Source organism: Myotis myotis, unplaced genomic scaffold (assembly GCF_014108235.1).
Source record: "Myotis myotis isolate mMyoMyo1 unplaced genomic scaffold, mMyoMyo1.p scaffold_m19_p_5, whole genome shotgun sequence".
Classification (NCBI taxonomy): domain Eukaryota; kingdom Metazoa; phylum Chordata; class Mammalia; order Chiroptera; family Vespertilionidae; genus Myotis; species Myotis myotis.
This window is the reverse complement of record NW_023416357.1, coordinates 15,493,713-15,512,847: the sequence shown is the minus strand read 5'-3', so window position 1 is coordinate 15,512,847 and position 19,135 is coordinate 15,493,713. Positions and strand designations below refer to the sequence as shown.

General features: G+C 47.7%; 1 protein-coding gene across 9 annotated transcripts in view; it reads right to left on the bottom strand.

The window, feature by feature from the left end:
- TRIO (trio Rho guanine nucleotide exchange factor) overlaps positions 1-19,135 on the bottom strand; it is a 307,705-nt gene that overhangs the window by 97,799 nt on the left and 190,771 nt on the right. For all 9 annotated transcript variants that reach the window (XM_036309518.1, XM_036309520.1, XM_036309519.1 and 6 more), the window contains 9 exons: positions 14,997-15,111; positions 14,296-14,411; positions 10,536-10,658; positions 5,420-5,614; positions 5,210-5,325; positions 4,394-4,460; positions 3,634-3,743; positions 2,181-2,250; positions 1,507-1,596 (listed from right to left, as the gene is read on the bottom strand). In XM_036309518.1, coding sequence (XP_036165411.1) covers positions 1,507-1,596; positions 2,181-2,250; positions 3,634-3,743; positions 4,394-4,460; positions 5,210-5,325; positions 5,420-5,614; positions 10,536-10,658; positions 14,296-14,411; positions 14,997-15,111 — 1,002 coding nt within the window. The remainder of the gene's footprint in view (positions 1-1,506; positions 1,597-2,180; positions 2,251-3,633; positions 3,744-4,393; positions 4,461-5,209; positions 5,326-5,419; positions 5,615-10,535; positions 10,659-14,295; positions 14,412-14,996; positions 15,112-19,135) is intronic.

Genomic DNA, 19,135 nt, shown 5'->3' with positions numbered 1-19,135 from the left:
GCCGCTCGGTGTGGGCTTTCTCCTAGCGGCAATGACCTAGGACTGTGGTCGGCCAAACTCATTAGTCAACAGAGCCAAATATCAACAGTACAACGACTGAAATTTCTTCTGAGCCAAATTTTTTAAACTTAAACTATATAGGTAGGTACATTGTTATTGACTTAATTAGGGTGCTCCTAAGGCTTAGGACAGTGATGGCGAACCTTTTGAGCTCGGTGTGTCAGCATTTTAAAAAACCCTAACTTAACTCTGGTGCCGTGTCACATATAGAAATTTTTTGATATTTGCAACCATAGTAAAACAAAGATTTATATTTTTGATATTTATTTTATATATTTAAATGCCATTTAACAAAGAAAAATCAACCAAAAAAATGAGTTCGCGTGTCACCTCTGACACGCATGTCATAGGTTCACCATCACTGGCTTAGGAAGAGCCACACTCAAGGGGCCAAAGAGCCGCATGTGGCTCGCGAGCTGCAGTTTGCCGACCACTGCTCTAGGTCCGTGGTCGGCAAACTGGGGCTCGCAAGCCACATGCGGCTCTTTGGCCCTTAGAGTGTGGCTCTTCCACAAAATACCGACTTCTGCGCATGGGCCACAAAGTTTCGATAGCACTGTACGTGCGCGCCTGCACGTGGTATCTTGTGGAAGAGCCACACTCAAGGGGCCAGAGAGCCGCATGTGGCTCGTGAGCCGCAGTTTGCTGAGCCGCAGTTTGCCGACCACTGATAGGGTCTATGAAAGACTGAGAAGAAAAGCATCTGGGCTGGGAGCAGGCTTATTTACAAAGGCAGGGAGGTGCAATTGCTGGCCAGGAGAATGGCACGGACACAGGGTCATCTGCAGGCAGGGCTTCTCTCAAAGAGAGAAGCGGAATGTATTCAGTCCCCAGACTTGCAGAGAAGGGCAGATGGTCACACCTGGCCACGCACAAGCATACATGCCTTCAAAAGCACCCCTTCTTTCGATCAGAATTTATATAGCACACATGTGACTATATCCTACAAACCCAAAAAGCATTTTGCATGTTATAGCATGAGACTGCTTTCCTTTTTGTACTAAATGGTCACCTTGCAATATATTTTTTAAAAAGGATGAGCTACATCTATGTTTACACTGATGAGAATATAATTAATAAAACTCCTAATGGGCCTAGTGGTTACAGTGCTATTTGTAAAATTTTACTGGTAGGCCACTTTTGGAAAATAACAACATGAAATAAAAATGGGAAAAAGATTAATTTAATAGTTGACATCTTCTGTACATGTAAACATTTATGATTATATAAAGATAGTAATGACATACACACACACACACACGCATATTAAAGCCTGAATTTTGTACAGATTTTTAGCTTGAGAAGAAGCATTTTAAAACAGAAGAAAATATAAGTCTATCCCACCATACACGTGATAGATAAAAATGCAAATATTGCCCCATCCATCAGGTGAAAGTTATGAAATAACTTAGGAAACCTCAGTTTCCCCAGTAACCCATGACTTACATCAAAGTAGGACCCTGCGTGCTCTAATATCAGCTGGGTGGAATCAGGCTTATTTTTGCAGTAAGTGACGTACATCTGAAACTTGTCTGCCTATAAACAAAAAAGCATGAGAACATCACTTTCGAATGGCAGTAAGTCAAAATATGATCAACTTTTATATAGAAAAGAAGCAAAGAAGCGGTGTGGACAAAGGCTATTTAAGGCCCAAATTAAAGAAGCCCTATGTTATAAATAAATCTACTAAACTGAGAAACACACCTCCAGCAGCCTCCCCTGACCCAGCACGCTGGGGTTGGGCACGTGCTCTCTTCCCCCACAATGGCCAGTGCGCTTAGATGGCACGATCACAGGTCACATGTCTGCCCCCTCTGGACGGGAGGACCCCCCCACCCCCACCCTGGCAGGGCTGGGCACTCATGTTTAGCTGGGAATCCCCGGGGCCACGCAGAGGTCTGGCACACTAAACGGTCTCTTTTAAAAATCACTGCTACTGCTAATAATAAGCTCATTCTGCATCAGTAACTAGCTGGAGAATGTAATTCTCTGAGACAAAGTCCATTTCTCTGTCTGCAGATTCTAGTAGAATACGGTGACAGAAAAGAAATGGACAATGTTCCTCCTAACTCCCTCAAAGCCACCTAGTAACTGTGAACAAGAAGCTGAGGTTTCATTACCCAAGTAACAAAGCAATGCCCCACGTCCTCCGGCAACTGCTCGTATTTTTCCAGCTCCTTCAGGAATATGCTGCAGAGAATGAAAACGTTATCGTACTATGATGATGTTTTAAAACATTTCAGTAGTGAAATATGCCAGAAATTAGACCAAGCATACCGTGACCTCAGGCAATGCCCGAGTTTCATCATTTTAATCAAATGAAGTGAAAAATCTGTGCCCTCTAGATTCTGAGGTTTAGCAGAACGTGCAGCTCTGAACTCGGATCAGTCACTGTGACATTCAGCTCACTGGTTTAGCCTTTAAACACGTTCTAATAGAAACTCTAACCTAGCGGCTCACTTTCGGGAAAGTGCTGTTTAGTAGTTAGAGGCATAATGTAGGGATGGAAATATTCAATTAGAAGAACCCTGGCCCATGTGGCTCAATGGTTGTTCATCGACCCATTCACCAGGAGGTCGCCGGTTCGATTCCTGGTCAGGGCACATGCCCGGGTTGTGGGCTCCATTCCTAGTAAGGGCCGTACAGGAGGCAGCCAACTGATGTTTCTCTACTTTTTTTATAAATACATTTTTATGAATTTCAGAGAGGAAGGGAAAGGGAGAGAGAAACATCAATGATGAGAATCACTGACCAGCTGCCTCCTGCATGTCCCATACTGGCGAGCCTGCCACCTGGGCATGTGCCCCAACTGGGAATCGAACCGTGACCTCCTGGTTCATAGGTCGATGCTCAACCATGAACCACACCGGCTGGGTGAGGTTAAACTACTTTTAAAAAATTTCTTAGAAATGAACCTGTGTCCTCCTCTGACCAGTGGAAAGTGCATCTCATTCTGGACAGACTGTACATCTGTTCCGTCCTCCATTCCCACTTCCTTCTTATCCAAAAAGACCGAACATTGCCCTAGCCAGTTTTTCTCAGTGGTTAGAGCCTCCACCTGCGGACTGAAGGGTCTCAGATTCGATTCTGGTCAAGGGCACGTGCCTCTACCTCTACTAATCAATGTCCCTCTCTCTCTCTGTCTCTCCCCCTCCCTTCCAGTCTCTCTGAAAACCAATGGAAAAACAGCCTCGGGTGAGGGTTAAAAAAAAAATAAATAAATAAAAAGATTGAACATTGCTTGTAATCGGAAACCTCTTCTTTCTTTTAACCCTAAGAAGTAACTTATGCAGCAGCCAATGACACAGCTCAAGAGGAGTTAGGGTCTCATGAAAACAGTTTTCCGCACTTCATTTCTACCAAAAGTGAGCACAACAAATATAAAGTTGAGCCTGTATTAAAATTGTGTTTAGAATGTCAGTCCTGCTGAAGAAAGCCTGGCAGGTTTCATTCAAATTTCGCTGAAACCTGTACTTGCTGCCGTGGGAAACCTTGATTGTCCGTCAGGGACGGTCGGCGCTGCCCCCGGCTCTCCAGGGCAACCGGCTGTGGCTCCCCCGACAGCCCGCTCACTTGTTGTGGAACTCGTAGATCTCCTGCATGTTCCCGAAGATGATGAGCTCCTTGCTCACGATGCCAGGCGGGATCTCCTCCACTCCGCTGGTCATTTCCCACAGGTAGGTCTGGCGGGAGGGAACGGGGTTAGACAAAACTGACACCACACTTTCCAGACACCGGTATTTCTGACCTCCGTAGGACTGGACCCAAGTTCATGTATACCCGAGAATATGTCTTAAGAATAGAATCTTTTAGGAAAGCACGAACAACTGGAAAAACAACAACAACACACACACACACAACCCCTCAGTTGCTATAGTACTTGAGAACACTTCCCATACTTTTTGACTCCAAACTTATTCCGAGGTTTGAATTTTGGAATTAAGCTACTCCACAAGGTGCAGCAAATATTCATAGAACTACTGAGTATTAGTTGCCAATCATCATCAGTAGGTGCATCTCTCTGCAGCTGCTGTGAATTCTATACAAAGGGCCCAGCGGCCCGGCCGCCATGTGACACACGGAGCGAGAGGGTTAATGCTGCATCAGCCCGTAATGAGCAGAAATCGAGCCAGAACGTCACAGAGGTGCAACGTGAAACTGGCTGCCTACGACACTTTAAATCTCAGAGCCCTTGACCGGAATCGAATCTGAGACCCTTCAGTCCGCAGGCAGAGGCTCTAAAAAGTGTGATTATTTTAAGAATTACTAATAGGTAAGAATAAATGCAAGATTATACACAATCTAAATAAACAAGCAAAAAAAACTTACTTACATCCATACACTCCCGGAGGTCCCTGACATAAGCCTTTTCAGTTTGAATTAGCTCAGCCATTATGAACCTGAAACACAGGAAGACAGCAAACAGTTAGTGCACAGCCAGGACACACTACCCACTTCTATGGCTTATGGAATAATAAAGTGGTTCAGAAATCATTAGTCAGTCATGTATTTTGGAGAATTCAATCAAGAATAGATAGAATGAGAGTATCTAGCCACCAAGTCGAAGGAAGAAACAATTTGGGACAAATTCTGTCGAGCTTCCCAGAGATCGGGGTTTCTCAGCTCAGCACTCGACACTCGGGGCGGATAATGCTTTGCCGGGTGCCGTGCCTTGTAGATGTTCAGCAGCCTCCGTCTCCACCCACCAGATGCCACAACCAAAAACACCTCCACACGCTGCCAATGTCCCCAGAGCACAACCTGCCCAACTGAGAATCACGGACTCAGAGCAATCTTTTGTCTTATTAGCATCCAGTACCGTTCACTAACGTTTAAACACCCCCCCTTGTCGGTCACTTCTTCTCCTTAGTATTCCCATCCTGGTCCACTGAGGACAAATGACACTAACTCCATGTGCCAGCCCCTAGGAGACGGGAGTGCAGGGACAGGTAACGAGCGACTGCTGCTGAGGCAGGTGATGAGGGGGCAGTGCACGCCGTGGAGTCTGAGCTGCAAAAACTAAGCATATTCCGACCAAGCAGATGTCACAACGCCATTTAACCTGAAAGCACCCACAGATGCCTGTTTGTCCCAGCGACATTCTCTTCCCTTTTTCAAGGGACCTGGCAGGTTCTGAAGTCCGGCTTACTCTTTCCTGCGGGCAGACTTCCGTTTCTCCTCGTTAAGCTCGTGCGCGGCGTCGCGCAGCTTCACCTCCGACCCCGGGATGCTGGCCGGGATGATGTCCAGCTGAAGACTCTTACTCTGTGGAATAAGACAGCGATGAGTTCGGCGGCCTGAAGCGCACGCAGGACACGCAGAGCACCCTGATTGGTTCCGTTTGCACAGAGCCATTTACCGATTTGTTGGAATCTGAAGAAATCCCCAGGGCTTTCTCCAAAGAGGTCCTGTACTTCTCCATCCGCAGAGAGAAGTCTCTGTACCGCTTATCCACGGCAGTGACACATTTCTTTATCTCTGCCGCATGGGCATGGCCCTTTTCACAAAAGCCGTCAGCCAGCTGGATCAACAGCTTCACCCTCTCTTTGGTTTGCTGCAAGAAACACACACAACAGGAAAGTAAGGGGAGGCAAATGACCCAACTGCAGAAACCAGCAGCTGGGGCAACCTGCCTACCGCTCAGCTCTGAACAGGAACCAATGTGCTGGTGACAGAAGCTCAGACGAACGCCCCACGTCCATCCAATTTGTCTCCCTGGACCTAGACGAGCTACCTATCCTCAGCTCTTTGGCAATGAATGGCGTTATGAAACCCGTGGATAAAAACAATCTAGACTTTCTGTCAACGTCTTCATCTGCTGGATGCTCAGCAGAAATCTGTAAATGCGTAAGCACGCGTTCCCTTGGGACGCCCCCTGGATTCTGACTGTCCTTGAATGCGTGTGTGTTGGGCACGAAGACCTTCCCTGCTTCACACATGTTTACTCTGCACCCGTCAGAGCAAAAGCTCCCTGAGGGCGGCAGCCCCCCGAGACGGGCTGCCTGTGCATCTGGGGCCAGGAGCTCGCATGGCAGATGCTCGCAAGATCCCTGCGGAGGAGACACGTGCCTCACACGTTCATGTTGGTTTCACTTCCGGGACACAGGGAGGAAAAGCCACGTCAGGGACTGGCCTTCTCTACAGGGGGATTTCAGACTTTGTTCCCTGTTTTAGAACTCCCTTTAAAAAAGTCATTTCCTTGTATATGGGCCTAGGAAAGATCTTTCATTAGGTTAACCATTACGTTTCTGACTTCATGTAAAGTTAAGGATAACCATCCTACATTGGTTCTATATAATAGCAGTAACTTCACTCAACCCCAACTTTCCAACCGATCTTTAGTCACATCCATTTCACTTATTCTCACAAGGGGCTTCCTTCAATGTTCCCACGGGCAATGCCAACGCATACAGTGACTCTACAGCTGTGAGAAGCTTTAACTAGAAAACCTTTATGACTAATGTTTAGGAAATTGATTTTTTAAATCCCCGAAAGAAAGGTCAGAGTTCAGAACCCAGATAGATTATCCTGGTCTGTCCAATACAAGTTCTGAGCCAGAAGCCACCAGGCAACTGCCCAGTCGGTGCTAAAGATGCTCAGACTGCACATGAACCCGCAACCTGGGGCAGGTGAGCACTCAGCACCCCACCCCAGGCGGGCTCTTGCCTTTGGTTCTCTGCACAGGTGCGCTGCTGCCTGCAGTGCTAGCCTCCTCTGTGGTCGGCAAACTGGGGCTCGCGAGCCACATGCGGCTCTTTGGCCCCTTGAGTGTGGCTCTTCCTAAGCCTTAGGAATACCCTAATTAAGTTAATAACAATGTACCTACCTATATAGTTTAAGTTTAAAAAATCTGGCTCGCAAAAGAAATTTCAATCGTTGTACTGTTGATATTTGGCTCTGTTGACTAATGAGTTTGCCGACCACTGTCCTAGATATCCTCGTGGCTCCTGCAAGTCCTTGCTCCACCAAAGACCACCTTCTCCACATCCCGCCCTGCCCAGCCCCCCCCCCATCCCCCCCCCCCCCCCCCCCCGCTGCGCTGCAGCTTCTGACGGCCTGCAGCACCTTCTCGCAGGATGCAATGTACTGATGACACTGCTGTCTGTCTCTCTTCTGTTAGAAGGTAACCGCCATGGGCCAGGGTGCTTGTTCTGCTTGCTAATATCTCCTGCACCTCCCTGTGTCTGGCACATAGTGGACAGTCACACAATATTTACTAAGAAAAATAGTAGGTTCCTTATGCAAGTGTGTATATGCCTATAACTTTAATGGGCATGGTAGCTACTCTTAAGAGCATGAATAGATATACTTCAAAAATATATGAAAATAAGCCCTGGCCAGTGTTTCTTAGTGGTTAGTGCATCAGCCTGTGGACTAAAGGGTCTCAGGTTCAATTTCCAGTCAAGGGCATATACCTGGGTTGCAAGTTCCATCCCAGCGTAGATCGGGGCACATATGGGAGGCAACCAATCGATATGTCTCTCTCACATCAATGTTTCTCTCTCTCTCTCTCTCTCTCTCTCTCTCTCTCTCTCTCTCTGCCCCTCCCTCCTCCCTTTTTCTCACCCCACCAAAAAAAAAAAAAAAAAAAAATCAATTGAAAAAATATCCTCCCATGAGGATTAACAAAACAAAACAAAAAAAAAAGAAAGAAAGAAAAAGAAAATTCAAGGAACATTAATTACCTCTGTGAAAAAAAAATCAATATTGTGAATTCATAAGCTGTTTATTGAAAAAGTCAGCAAGTTTCTAAGGCTTTCATCCTGTGAGAATGGACTCCAGCAGAGTGGACTGAAAGGAGAGGGTCTGCTAAAGCAGCCTCTGGCTTGTCGCCAGCAGGAGACCTTTCTGAAGATGTGAGACAAGCCTAGTTATAAACCAAGGAAATAAGTTCAAGTTTCTGATATGGAAGCGTAAATTCCAAAAGGAATTAAATTAGGAGCACTAATAAATTTAATATCAGAGAGGATTAATATGGCTAATGCAGGATTTCCAAAAACTAGGTTGCCTCGGTCAGATTTCACTGCCAAGGGCCAAGATGTTAACCTGCTGAAAAGCACAGAAGAGTGGTGCTGTCCCACCATTTAGGCACGAACCATGGAGGGGTTAAGAAAACTATGTCGAGTTCTAAGAGCCGGGGACAGAGAAGTGGAGATAAAACAGACAATGCATTAAAACAAAACACAGCAAGAAATTTCAGGAAGATTTATGTACATGTCTACACACATCACAGAACAGACCCACAGCCAGCACGCAACACCGATAGGCTGATCCTGACTCTAAGAATGTGTTTTAAATGCGGAGTTACATTGCAAATGATCAGAGTTGCGTCTCAGTGAAATGAACGGAGGCTTTGTGTCCATTGACACCCAGCCTTACAGTGCTAATCACTGTAACAACTGGGCTGGAAGGCTGCCTGTCACAGGAAGGATTCTCTACATAACAGAAGAAAAACGATTTCTTGGAAGACATGCGACAGGGTGACAGAAGGTACAAGAACGTAGCCTAGTGTCAACAGGAGAAGCTAAAGGACACCTCCAAGCACCAAAGCAGGCACTTTCTGATGAAATGAAAGGAAAGCAGAAACTGAAGGGAAAAGGCTGCTAAGAAAAAAAAAGTGACAGATGGTTTTTCAAAACAGACCAGTTCCTCTCATCAATACATCCAATGAAAGAAACAGCTTCTGCATATTTGCAAAACAGAAAGGTCAGATGTCACTTATGGTTTTAGATGCTTGAAAAAAAATACAGGGGCAAAAAAAAAAAATGCCTGTTATTGTTACTGCTCATTCTTCTAATGATCATACTCCAAAATTGAGGAAAAGGAAAGTTAGGAACAATGGAAAAATCCTCTTACACTCCATTGGTGGAACTAAGCTGCCAGGCTCCTCAGCTCCCGAAGGGACACTCATGCTGTCCTGTGCACGGCGCCCCTGGGGGTGTGCGAACGGCCTGCAGAGTGAAGCGCTGCTGAAACGCTCAGCCAGAGAAAAGCAACAAACTCACATCTACCGCTCGGTGCTATCTTAAGTATTTCCTACAGACCTTTATTCATAACCAAAGGATATTCAGAGAAACAAATAAAGGTCGTGTAGCGCGCATAAATAACTAATTTTCTATCCAACTCCTAATGCAAATGAGGATTTCACAGCTGGAGGTGCGCTGTACCTGGAGGAAGGAAGACTCGGTCCTTACCTGCAGAGGCAGGCCCGGCCGGCTCTCCTCTTGGTGCCCAAGGCCTGGCTGTCATGGTGAGGCTATCCTTGCCTGAGCCTGCCCTCCCCAATGCTCACGGTGCCCACAGAGCACCCGGCCTCTTCACCAGCCCTGCCGTGGTCGGTTCTGTGGCTCCACTAGACTAGATGCTTCTCCAGAACAGAGACCAGGGCTCCCAGCACCCCGATGCTGCGTGAAAGGACATAACTTAGAGCTCGGGCCCAGGAAGGGAGGGTGGGCTGGGAGCAGAAGACTGGGAAGAATAGGAGGAGGAGTCGAAATTGTTACAGAAAACGCAAAAAAGTACAAATAAACATAATACAAAGTAGCTGCCTTCACCCCAAATGATTAAAAAATACCTCTCTGATATGTCTTCAAAGCCAAGTGAAGGGTCACACACACAACGAAATCAATCTTTTTACTTTACAGGGATACATCTTTTTAACCAAAAATATTATTTAGGTTGATCATCTATTTTCTGCTCTTGAATTTTTTGTTTTTTTTCTAAAAAGTCAAAATGTATCATCAAAATATATCAGCACTTCTGAAGGTATTATAATAAAGGTATATTCAAAAACTCTGAAAAACAGAAGGAAAAACACCACCAGTTAAGAAGGAAACTCTGAGAATCTCAGAGCGTTCTGAGGCCTCTGCAGGCCAATGTGTAGACTCTTATATATTTGCTTAAAAATTAACCTGTACTCACCTATACTGCAGCGGCCATAAAGGTGTATTTAGTTGTATTTTGATTTTTGGGAGAAAACTGAAAATGCACCCCCCACCCCCTCAGTTTTATAAAACCTGCGGACAACCTACTGGAACACAGGCTGAGCACACAATGCTACTGTAACAATTTTCACCAGCTCAGGCGGAAGGAAAACACCCACAGCACACAACCAAGTCCAGCTGGCACACCAAACAGTGCTTCACAAAAGAGCAACTACTCAGAACGCCCGAGGAAAGAACTCAGAAGAGAAATGGAAAGGAAGGGGACAGGAAGTACTTGCAGAAATCAGAGGACCAGCAGCCACAGATAATGAGGGGAAACTGAGGGGCCCGTGTGAACGGCGATAGGAAGTATCACAAACTCATGTCCAACGATCCATGTGGGTCACCCTCTTCTCGCTTCATCGTATGTTTCTGAAATGATCTATTTGAGAATCCCTCATTTACCCAGAGTACCCTGCTCGAGGTGATTCTGGAAAAACCCCGGCAGACGTGCAGGCCGCTGACAGGCGCGCACAGCAGGTCTGCACGCACCTTGGCGGTTATCTGGAACTCCTCGTGCTCCTTCAGCAGCTCCTGGGTGTGCTGGATGCTCGAGCCCGTGGAGGTGTGCGTGGACAGGTAGAACTCCCCGTTGTCATGGATCCATTCTAGAGCCTGGACAGAGAGGGAATGGGAAATGTTCACGGCTGAGCAGTCCCAGTTCCTCAGTATCTCATCTAAATGTGAAGTCTCAGGCCTTGGCCAGCCCACATCAGGGAGCAGCCCCTCAAAAACAGACCAATTCCTGAAATAAGGGTAATTCTAAAACTGGGAGGTGGCGGGGGGTGACTGACATGCTAGAAAGTTGTAATTGTGTCACAATGAAAAGGTCAACAGTTTCTTATAACCAGGAACCTAAAGTCACAATAAAAGCGTCAGAAAAGAAACCACGCGCGCTGCGGACGTGTGGGTGAGGGGTGGGCTGAGACCCTCACGCTGTTAAATGTGGGGACGTTCATGTCAAGGGAACTTTACAACCCCACGGGGAGTCTGACCAGAAGAGCAGGAGCACAGATGCAAACTCCCAGCTTTCCAAAGCACAACTTAACCCTTTCTTCCTGCTGCTGGATCCGGGGAGTGCCCAGAGGGGCACCCACTTCACTGGTTTGGAGGCCTCCGCGTTGTGCCTGAGCGCCACGCTGCCCGCCCTCCAGTCGGGAGCGGCGACCACGCCTGGAGAGCAGGGGCCAGCCAGGCTCAGGCTGCCACAGAACGACAGACCAACTCCTCTGCTCTTTCCCGGCTTAAGATGGAAGCCAGTGTTTTCCTCCCGTTTTCATAGGCCTGAAGTGCAATCAGACTTATTTAAACACACACATCTGAAAGAGCGAGCTGTGTGTGGAAAAGAAGCATGAGAGTCGAAGCTTTCACATGTGCCCTTCTACTCCCCAAGTCATCCACTGCCGGGCTGGTATGGGCACAGAAACACCCTGCCTCTGCTGGGCACACTGCCAGCGTTTTAGAAGAAAAATAAGAAAACCAGGACCGATCCTTCCCATGAAGCTCCCTGGCTGGGATGTACTTTTGGTGTGCCCAAGGTCCAATCCCATCTCGGCAACAACGTTAACCGGACTCTGAATGGAGGCAAAAAGCCACTTCTGCCCATTTGTTCAAAGGCCCTTGGTTTCTCCATTCACACAGCTAATCGTCCCGAGTGCCTACGATGGAGTCGGTGCAGGGAGGCACCAGGGAATGAGAAGCTTGGGCCCTGCAGCTATAGACCGACCGGAAGGGGAGAGAGAAGAGGAAAGATACACAGAAGACAAAGGCGGGAGTGGGAGGCGTTGCTCAGAAGGCAGTCAGCAGAGGAGGTATCAACGCTGGGACCTGAGGCTGAAAGGGATGGGCCCGGGAGGGATGGGGGGAGGGGGGAGGAGTACATGCAATGGTCCCACGCTGAGGGAGCTGGTCCCCACAGGGAGAGGCTGGAGTGAGGGGGCTGGTCCCCCACGGGGAGAGGCTGGGGGTGAGGGGGCTGGTCCCTCATGGGGAGAGGCTGGAGTGAGGGAGCTGGTCCCTCATGGGGAGAGGCTGGGGGTGAGGGGGCTGGTCCCCCACGGGGAGAGGCTGGGGGTGAAGGAGCTGGTCCTCCATGGGGAGAGGCTGGGGGTGAGGGAGCTGGTCCCCCACGGGAGAGGCTGGAGTGAGGGAGAGGGGGCTGGTCCCCCATGGGAGAGGCTGGAGTGAGGGAGAGGGGGCTGGTCCCCCATGGGAGAGGCGGGAGTGAGGGAGAGGGGGCTGGTCCCCCAGGGGAGAGGCTGGAGTGAGGGAGAGGGGGCTGGTCCCCCATGGGAGAGGCTGGAGTGAGGGAGAGGAGGCTGGTCCCCCATGGGAGAGGCTGGAGTGAGGGAGAGGGGGCTGGTCCCCCATGGGAGAGGCTGGAGTGAGGGAGAGGGGGCTGGTCCCCCACGGGGAGAGGCTGGGGGTGAGGCTGTGGAGGGCAGGGGCTGCTGTGTGGGAAGGGATGGAGTGAGTGGAAGGAACAACACCAATTAGCAAACTGGTTCAGAGGTTTTGACAGGATATGGCATGACGGCTCTGCTAGGAGCAAAGGGCAGATCTGACATGCACGGGAGGTTTGCACCCACAAGACTGATGAAGGGTGAAGGTGGGGCGATGAGGGGAAGACAGGAATCAGGAACCATAGACCCTGTAAGATGAGGGGGGCGTGGGGGACAGTTCTGCCAAGGAGGAGGCTGGGGGGACCGGTCTGGACACCAGAAATGGAGGTGAGGGCTGGGAGATAGTAACCGAGAAGAGAAGAGAGAGAAACAAGAGCCAATCCCAACTGAGCCCTGGGGAAAGTCAGCCTTCAGAGGTGGGCTGAGGAGGAGGGGCAGCGAGCCTGGGGCAGTGGTGGGCAGGATGCTGGGGGAAGGGTAAGGCGGTCACCTCTCCACCACCCTCCAGTGAGGCGCCACCCAGTGACCCTCAGGGCACCATCCTGAGACCTGATCCAGCAGGGGCCTCAGGACAGGTTCTCCAGAAGCATGGATACCTACTATGCACCTGCGATTGGTACAGAACCCGACAGGTCCGCAGGGCCTGTGGGTTGGCACTGCTCAGGACCTAAACTTAGTGATTTTATAATTGACAAACAAGCTGGGCTTTAGTAAAAAGCAAGACCATTTCTCTGACAAGGGAATTATTTACAGTTTTGTTCTGTGTAGCGGAGTGATTCCTTGTCTTTCAACAGAGAAATAATAACGAGATGTGGGAAAGAATTATGAAACAATCTCTAATTAGGAACAAAACCAGGCTGCCGTAAGTCTCAAACCTGGCTGAACTGTTTGTAAATACAATGGTAAGCAAACATAATTTAACCATTAAAGACATTACTACTTCCTGCCTCTGTTGGGAATATGATGACGACACCTGCACAGTCAGCCGAGACGAGAACAGGCCGAGTCAGGATGCCAGGTGCGCGGACCGCGCCCCCCAGATCCTCCGCCTCTGGGGACCAGGCCACCCACTGCGAGGCGAACATTTACCCACAGGGAACAAACGTGCTCCCTAAGAGGAAGCCTGTGCGAGGAAGACACCATCTTTCTTAGGCTGTAGGAGTTCACTAAATGCCTGGCCTGCGACAGCACATAGTAGGCGGACAGGTGGATTCAGAAGGCGCCTTGGTCCGGGTCTGACCTGGAGCATGTGAGCGGCCCTGTGGGTTCTTATGCTGTCATGAAGGCCCAAGAGGAGTGACAGGGATCCTGTGTCCGAGTTAGGGGTGCGACAGGCTTTCACCTAAAACGACCTTCCATGACTGACGTTCAGGCAGAAGTACTTTACCCAAACAGACTTCAGAGAGGGGGACACTTCTCACGTGCCCTCCAGGTGACTCTGCATGAGCCAAGTGTAGGAACGTGGTTGGCTACACTGAATTGTTAGACATTCTGTCACATTTCTTATGTCATTTTGCTCTATTTATCTGAAGAACGAACTCTTATCTTGCACACATAAATACAGCGATAGAAAAAGGCACCTACCACATTATTTACACAAACACAGAGCCTAGATTCCATGACGATTCTTAAATCATCTTCTCTCACTTGTATTTGCTGTCTGAACCGACGGAGACAAGCTGAGGGCCACACTGACCAGGAGACACACCTTATGAGGCTGTGGGGGTTTCTCTTCAGAACAAACTGTTCATGACAAGGCCCAACTGTTTGGATCATTAGCAAGTGGTTGTGAACCTGCTGAATGGAGGTCTGAATACTGGGTGGAGGGCAGGGCGCCCAGGGCGACTGACCTGCTTGGCACTTCGTTCAAAGACCACGTACTGCTGGCACTGGTCCAGCCGCCTCTTCCTCATGGTCCAGTAATGCAATACCCTGTTCTCCCGCTGGAAGAGTTCATTCAAGATATCTGAGAGCGCGCAGAGGAAAGCATACAATCAATGAAACCTGCAGATAACTCTCCTTTGCATTTTTTCCTGATTTATAATAGTTTTACTTACTTTAACAAAACAGTCAATGCCAATATATATTACGCCTTTTCTCCCTGTGTATATTCTTCAACTTTATTGAATAAACTAGAGGTCCCTCGGCCTGCCCTGAGGGGATCGGGCTGAAACCAGCCTGGTGTATGGATTTGTCCAGGGTGTGCCCGGCTCTTCTCGCCCAGTCCCAATAGGCTAGCCCCAGCAGCAAGCTAACCTACTGGTCAGAGCGTCTGCCCCCTGATGGTCAGTGCGCATCATAGCAACTGGTCGAATGGTTGGTCAAATGGTAGAACAAACAGTCGAACCAACAGTTGGGCACTTAGCATATTAGGCTTTTATTACATAGGATTACCAATCTGTATATTTCATATTTTGTTACTAAGCTAAGATAATGAGTCAGAGCTTTAATACTGTGAAATGGACCTTAAAGTGAAGCCCGGGATAGGGTTTCCAGGCAATGTCGTCCAGCCCCTCCCCTCGCTGTCACACGCGCCTCCAGGCTGACTCACTTTTCACTTGCTGCTCCGGGGCCTTGACGTGCGTCACCATGCCGGGCATGCTCACGCTGTTCCTGTGCAGGTACTTCAGGAAGACGTCCGCATTCCTCCTGGCGAGTGTGCAAGCCTAGGCAAAGGGAGCATGTGCTGTGGATCCGACTCACGCAGACATGTCGAGTCCACGTGGACGGCAGCATCAGGTGGCGCTCACACACGTCTTTACTGGAAATGGGCACCTGGCCAACGTGTGTTCATAAACAGAAGGGACCAAAACTCTGCGACCCTCAAGATGCTTTTCTGGGATACTGATGTGAAGCTGATTATCATTATTATTATTTTTTTAATATATTTTTATTGATTTCAGAGAGGAAGGGAGAGGGAGAGAGAAAGAAACATCAAAGATGAGAGAAAATCATCAATTGGCTGCCTTCTGTATGCCTCCTACTGGGGATCAAGCCCACAACTCAGGCATGTGCCCTTGACCGGAATCGAACCTGGGACCCTTCAGTCTGCAGGCTGACGCTCTATCCACTGAGCCAAGCCGGCCAGGGCAGGAGGCTGATTACTAAGAAACAAAAGACTCAGGAAGAACCTTTGACCCCCCCCTCCCCCCCAACAGCACCACTTCCCTTTTCCTGCCCAAGAGATCCAGACAGAGAAACCTGCTTCAGGAGGAGATCTTGGGATGCTCCCCCCTTAGCCCAATCTGAAGGAAATATGGCAAACAAGAGGGCTGAGTCCCCAGCAAAGACCTGCCTGCCGGGTTATTCTGCTCTTCCTCAACTACCTACACATCGCCCATTCTCACTTCTGAAAGCTAATACCCCATTCCCCCCTCTTGCTCCTCTGTCCAAAAATGTCTTATCTATCCAACACTGCCTCACTCGCTTTGAAATTTTCATGGATTTTATCCTGCCTATGTGAATTCCTCATGCACACATATTAAATTTTTATTTCCCCCTGTTAATCTGTCTCTGTTAATTCGGTTATGAGCCCAGCCAGAAATACTTAGAAGATGGCAGAAAAAGTATTATTACTTGTTTTAGCCCCCACAAAACCAAATAAGTAATTTCATTAATATATTAAAAAAACAAGAGTGCCATGGCCGGCTTTGCTCAGTGGTTAGAATGTCGGCCCACGGACCAAAAAGTCGCAGGTTCAATTCCCTGTCAAGGGCACATACCTCAGTTGCAGATTCAATCCCCAGCTTGGGTTGGAGCATGAGTGGGACCAATCGATGTGTCTCTTTCACATCAATGTTTCTTTCTCTCTCTGTCTCTCTCTCTTTCTCTCCGCCCCCCCCCCCTTCCAATCTGTCTAAAAATCAATGGAAAAAATATCCTCAGGTGAGGAATAAAAAAGAAGAAAAAAAGAGTTAAGTAAGGGGAAAAGGATAGAAATATTAAATCAAAGCAGTTAAGAAAAACCCCCACATTAATTATATTTGAAGAGGAAATATCTTGCACAGTTCCTGTCCCAGATCTGGAATTAATCTTTTCTTCCAAGAGCTTGGCCTCCTTCTGTGTTAAATGGTACTGAGACCACAATCTGGGCGTGAGGAGTGTACAACATCATTGGGCTGGTCATTGTGTCTAGGCCTTTCCTGGAGATGGGAGCTAGCGCAATTTTTTTTTTTTTTAATTAAGAAATATACCATGAGTCTCTGCTGAGAGTCTAAAGTAAGCTGTCATACCAAATACCAAGGAAGTTGCTGAAACTGCTGGAGTCATGTCAAAAGGACATCTGCACCACCTGGCCTGAAGGGGCTCCCCTTAGGGGACAACTTGAATATAAAAACATAAATGACTCCAATGGATTGAAGCATACCAGATACATTACAATCCATGATGATGGTAAAAAAAAGTAACAAAACTACAAGAAAAAACAAATTAAGTGTATGTAGAAGCTGCTAAGGGCACAGCTCATTATTCTGAAAATGGCAAGCAAAGGGAAAGAGTCAAGCATTTACCATGCCGTCTCTGCACGGACTCTATTTTAGATTAACAAAAAAGCTCAGGGGTATTTACTAATTCTAGCTAATTGAGGAGAAGGAATGACAGAATACCACTGTTCTGCAACTGCTAATGAGCAATATTACCACTGGTACTAAACCCACGAGGTGAGAGGCTGTTGGGGAAGAGCAGAATGGATGAGCTGGAGGCACCGTGTTTGAAGCACTGACAAATTTTCATATTACAGAGACACGAAGAAGTGGACCATATGTGGCTCCTGATGTAACACATGAGAAGTGCAAGCACCACCCACTGGGTGTGCCAAGCACACTCACGCATGCACACACTCACACTTGAAGCTGACCAGGGCTCTCAACATAACTAATGGAAATTCAGAGAACCCAGGATGGGGCTAAATGACTCCACAGGACACACTGACCAAATCTGGAAAGCGGGAAACACCACAGTATGAATAACTTATTTCTTCAATTAATAAATGGTAATGAAAGGAAGGGTGGTATTTAGATGAAGAGATATACAAATCAAAACAATATTTGGACTTGTTTGGATCTTAATGAAAAGGTATTTGTAAGACAATCAGAGAAATTTAAATGCTTTGATTCTACATGAAATAAGTTACCATTAATTTTTAAGATTTGATCATGGTATTGTGGTTGTTTTAGAAAAGTACAATTTAATGTGTCAATACTTACTAAACTATTTGCAGATAAAATGATGTAATATCTGGAATTTAAAACAATCCAGTGAAGATGGGCACTGCCCATAGGCTGATAATCACTGAACCTGGGTGAGATGCATACGATTCGTTCTTTATTTTGTACACATCTTTAAACTTACACCACAAAATATTTAAAGACATCCAATGCAAAAACACTATAGAATTATCGTGAACAAAGGAATCTGAACAGGCCTCTGTTTTATCATTTCACCTAAATATCTTTCTTAATTAATATAATTAAGTAGACCAAGATGGCGGCATAGGTAATCACCTATACCTGCTGGCTCTTACAACCACAACAAAATTACAACTGAACGGCAGAACAACTACCACCCAGAACCACAGGAAAGCTGGCTGAGTGGAAGTTCCACAACTAGAGAGGTGAAAAAAGCGCATTGAGACTGGTAAGAGGTATGGAGGCACGGAAAGTACTGGCACCTGGATGTGCTGTTCTTTAAACCGGGAGGGAGATGCCATCTCCCGCTTGCTCTGAACTCCAGTTCTGGGCAAGATTCTGGGGGACCCAGACATATAAGGGGAGAAACTGGACTGTCTGGCATTGGGACAGGAACGTGAGGGGGCTTATTCTTACTCGCAGCAATCATTGTTCCTGCACAGGTGCACAGGACGTGGAGAACCAGGGACTTCTCTGGTTCAGGGAAGCCATTGCTGTTTGCTCCACCCTGGTGATTCCCAGAGACCCGCCCCACCCAATTTACAACCCCACCCAAGCTGTGTGCATTGGCTTTTGCATATGAATGGCCTGTCCTTTCACCTAAAACAAACTGCAGCTGGGCCAGAGAGACCCAGAGATTCCAAAAGAAGGCCTACTACCTGGCAGCAGCAGCAGTCTTGATTCACAGCTGGGCCTTGGCTGGTCACTTCCAAACCCCATACAAAGAGAAGGAATCTGCAGATGTCTCTGTAGCTCCTGCTGGGCGGCCCCAGACAGTGGCTGACCTTGCACCTCTTTGGAGATGATAATGGATTACAACTTTTCACATCCATAAGAGACACACTCAAGGGTTAGACTCAGTGAGCACCAAAGCCCTACTGAAGCAAGTCCTGCCCCATAAGGGGCAGCATTTCATATAATACTGGTTTGGTAGTGATGAACTCCTTTAACTTTTTCTTGTCTGTGAAGCTCTTTATCTGAGCTTCAATTCTGAATGATAGCTTTGCTGGGTAGTGTAATCTTGGTTGTAGGTTCTTGGTATTCATCACTTTGAATATTTCTTGTCACGCCCTTCTGGCCTCATAGTTTCTGTTGAGAAATCAGCTCACAGTCGCATGGGTATTCCCTACTGAAGCAAGTCCTGCCCCATAAGATCCTGCACAACAGATCTTCCAGTGTAGACACAGCTGGTCACCAAAGCCAATTGGCCTGGAGGTCAATTCCTCCCAGTGATACCAACAGCAATCAAGGATTAACTACAACAATACTGTGCAAACATCCCACA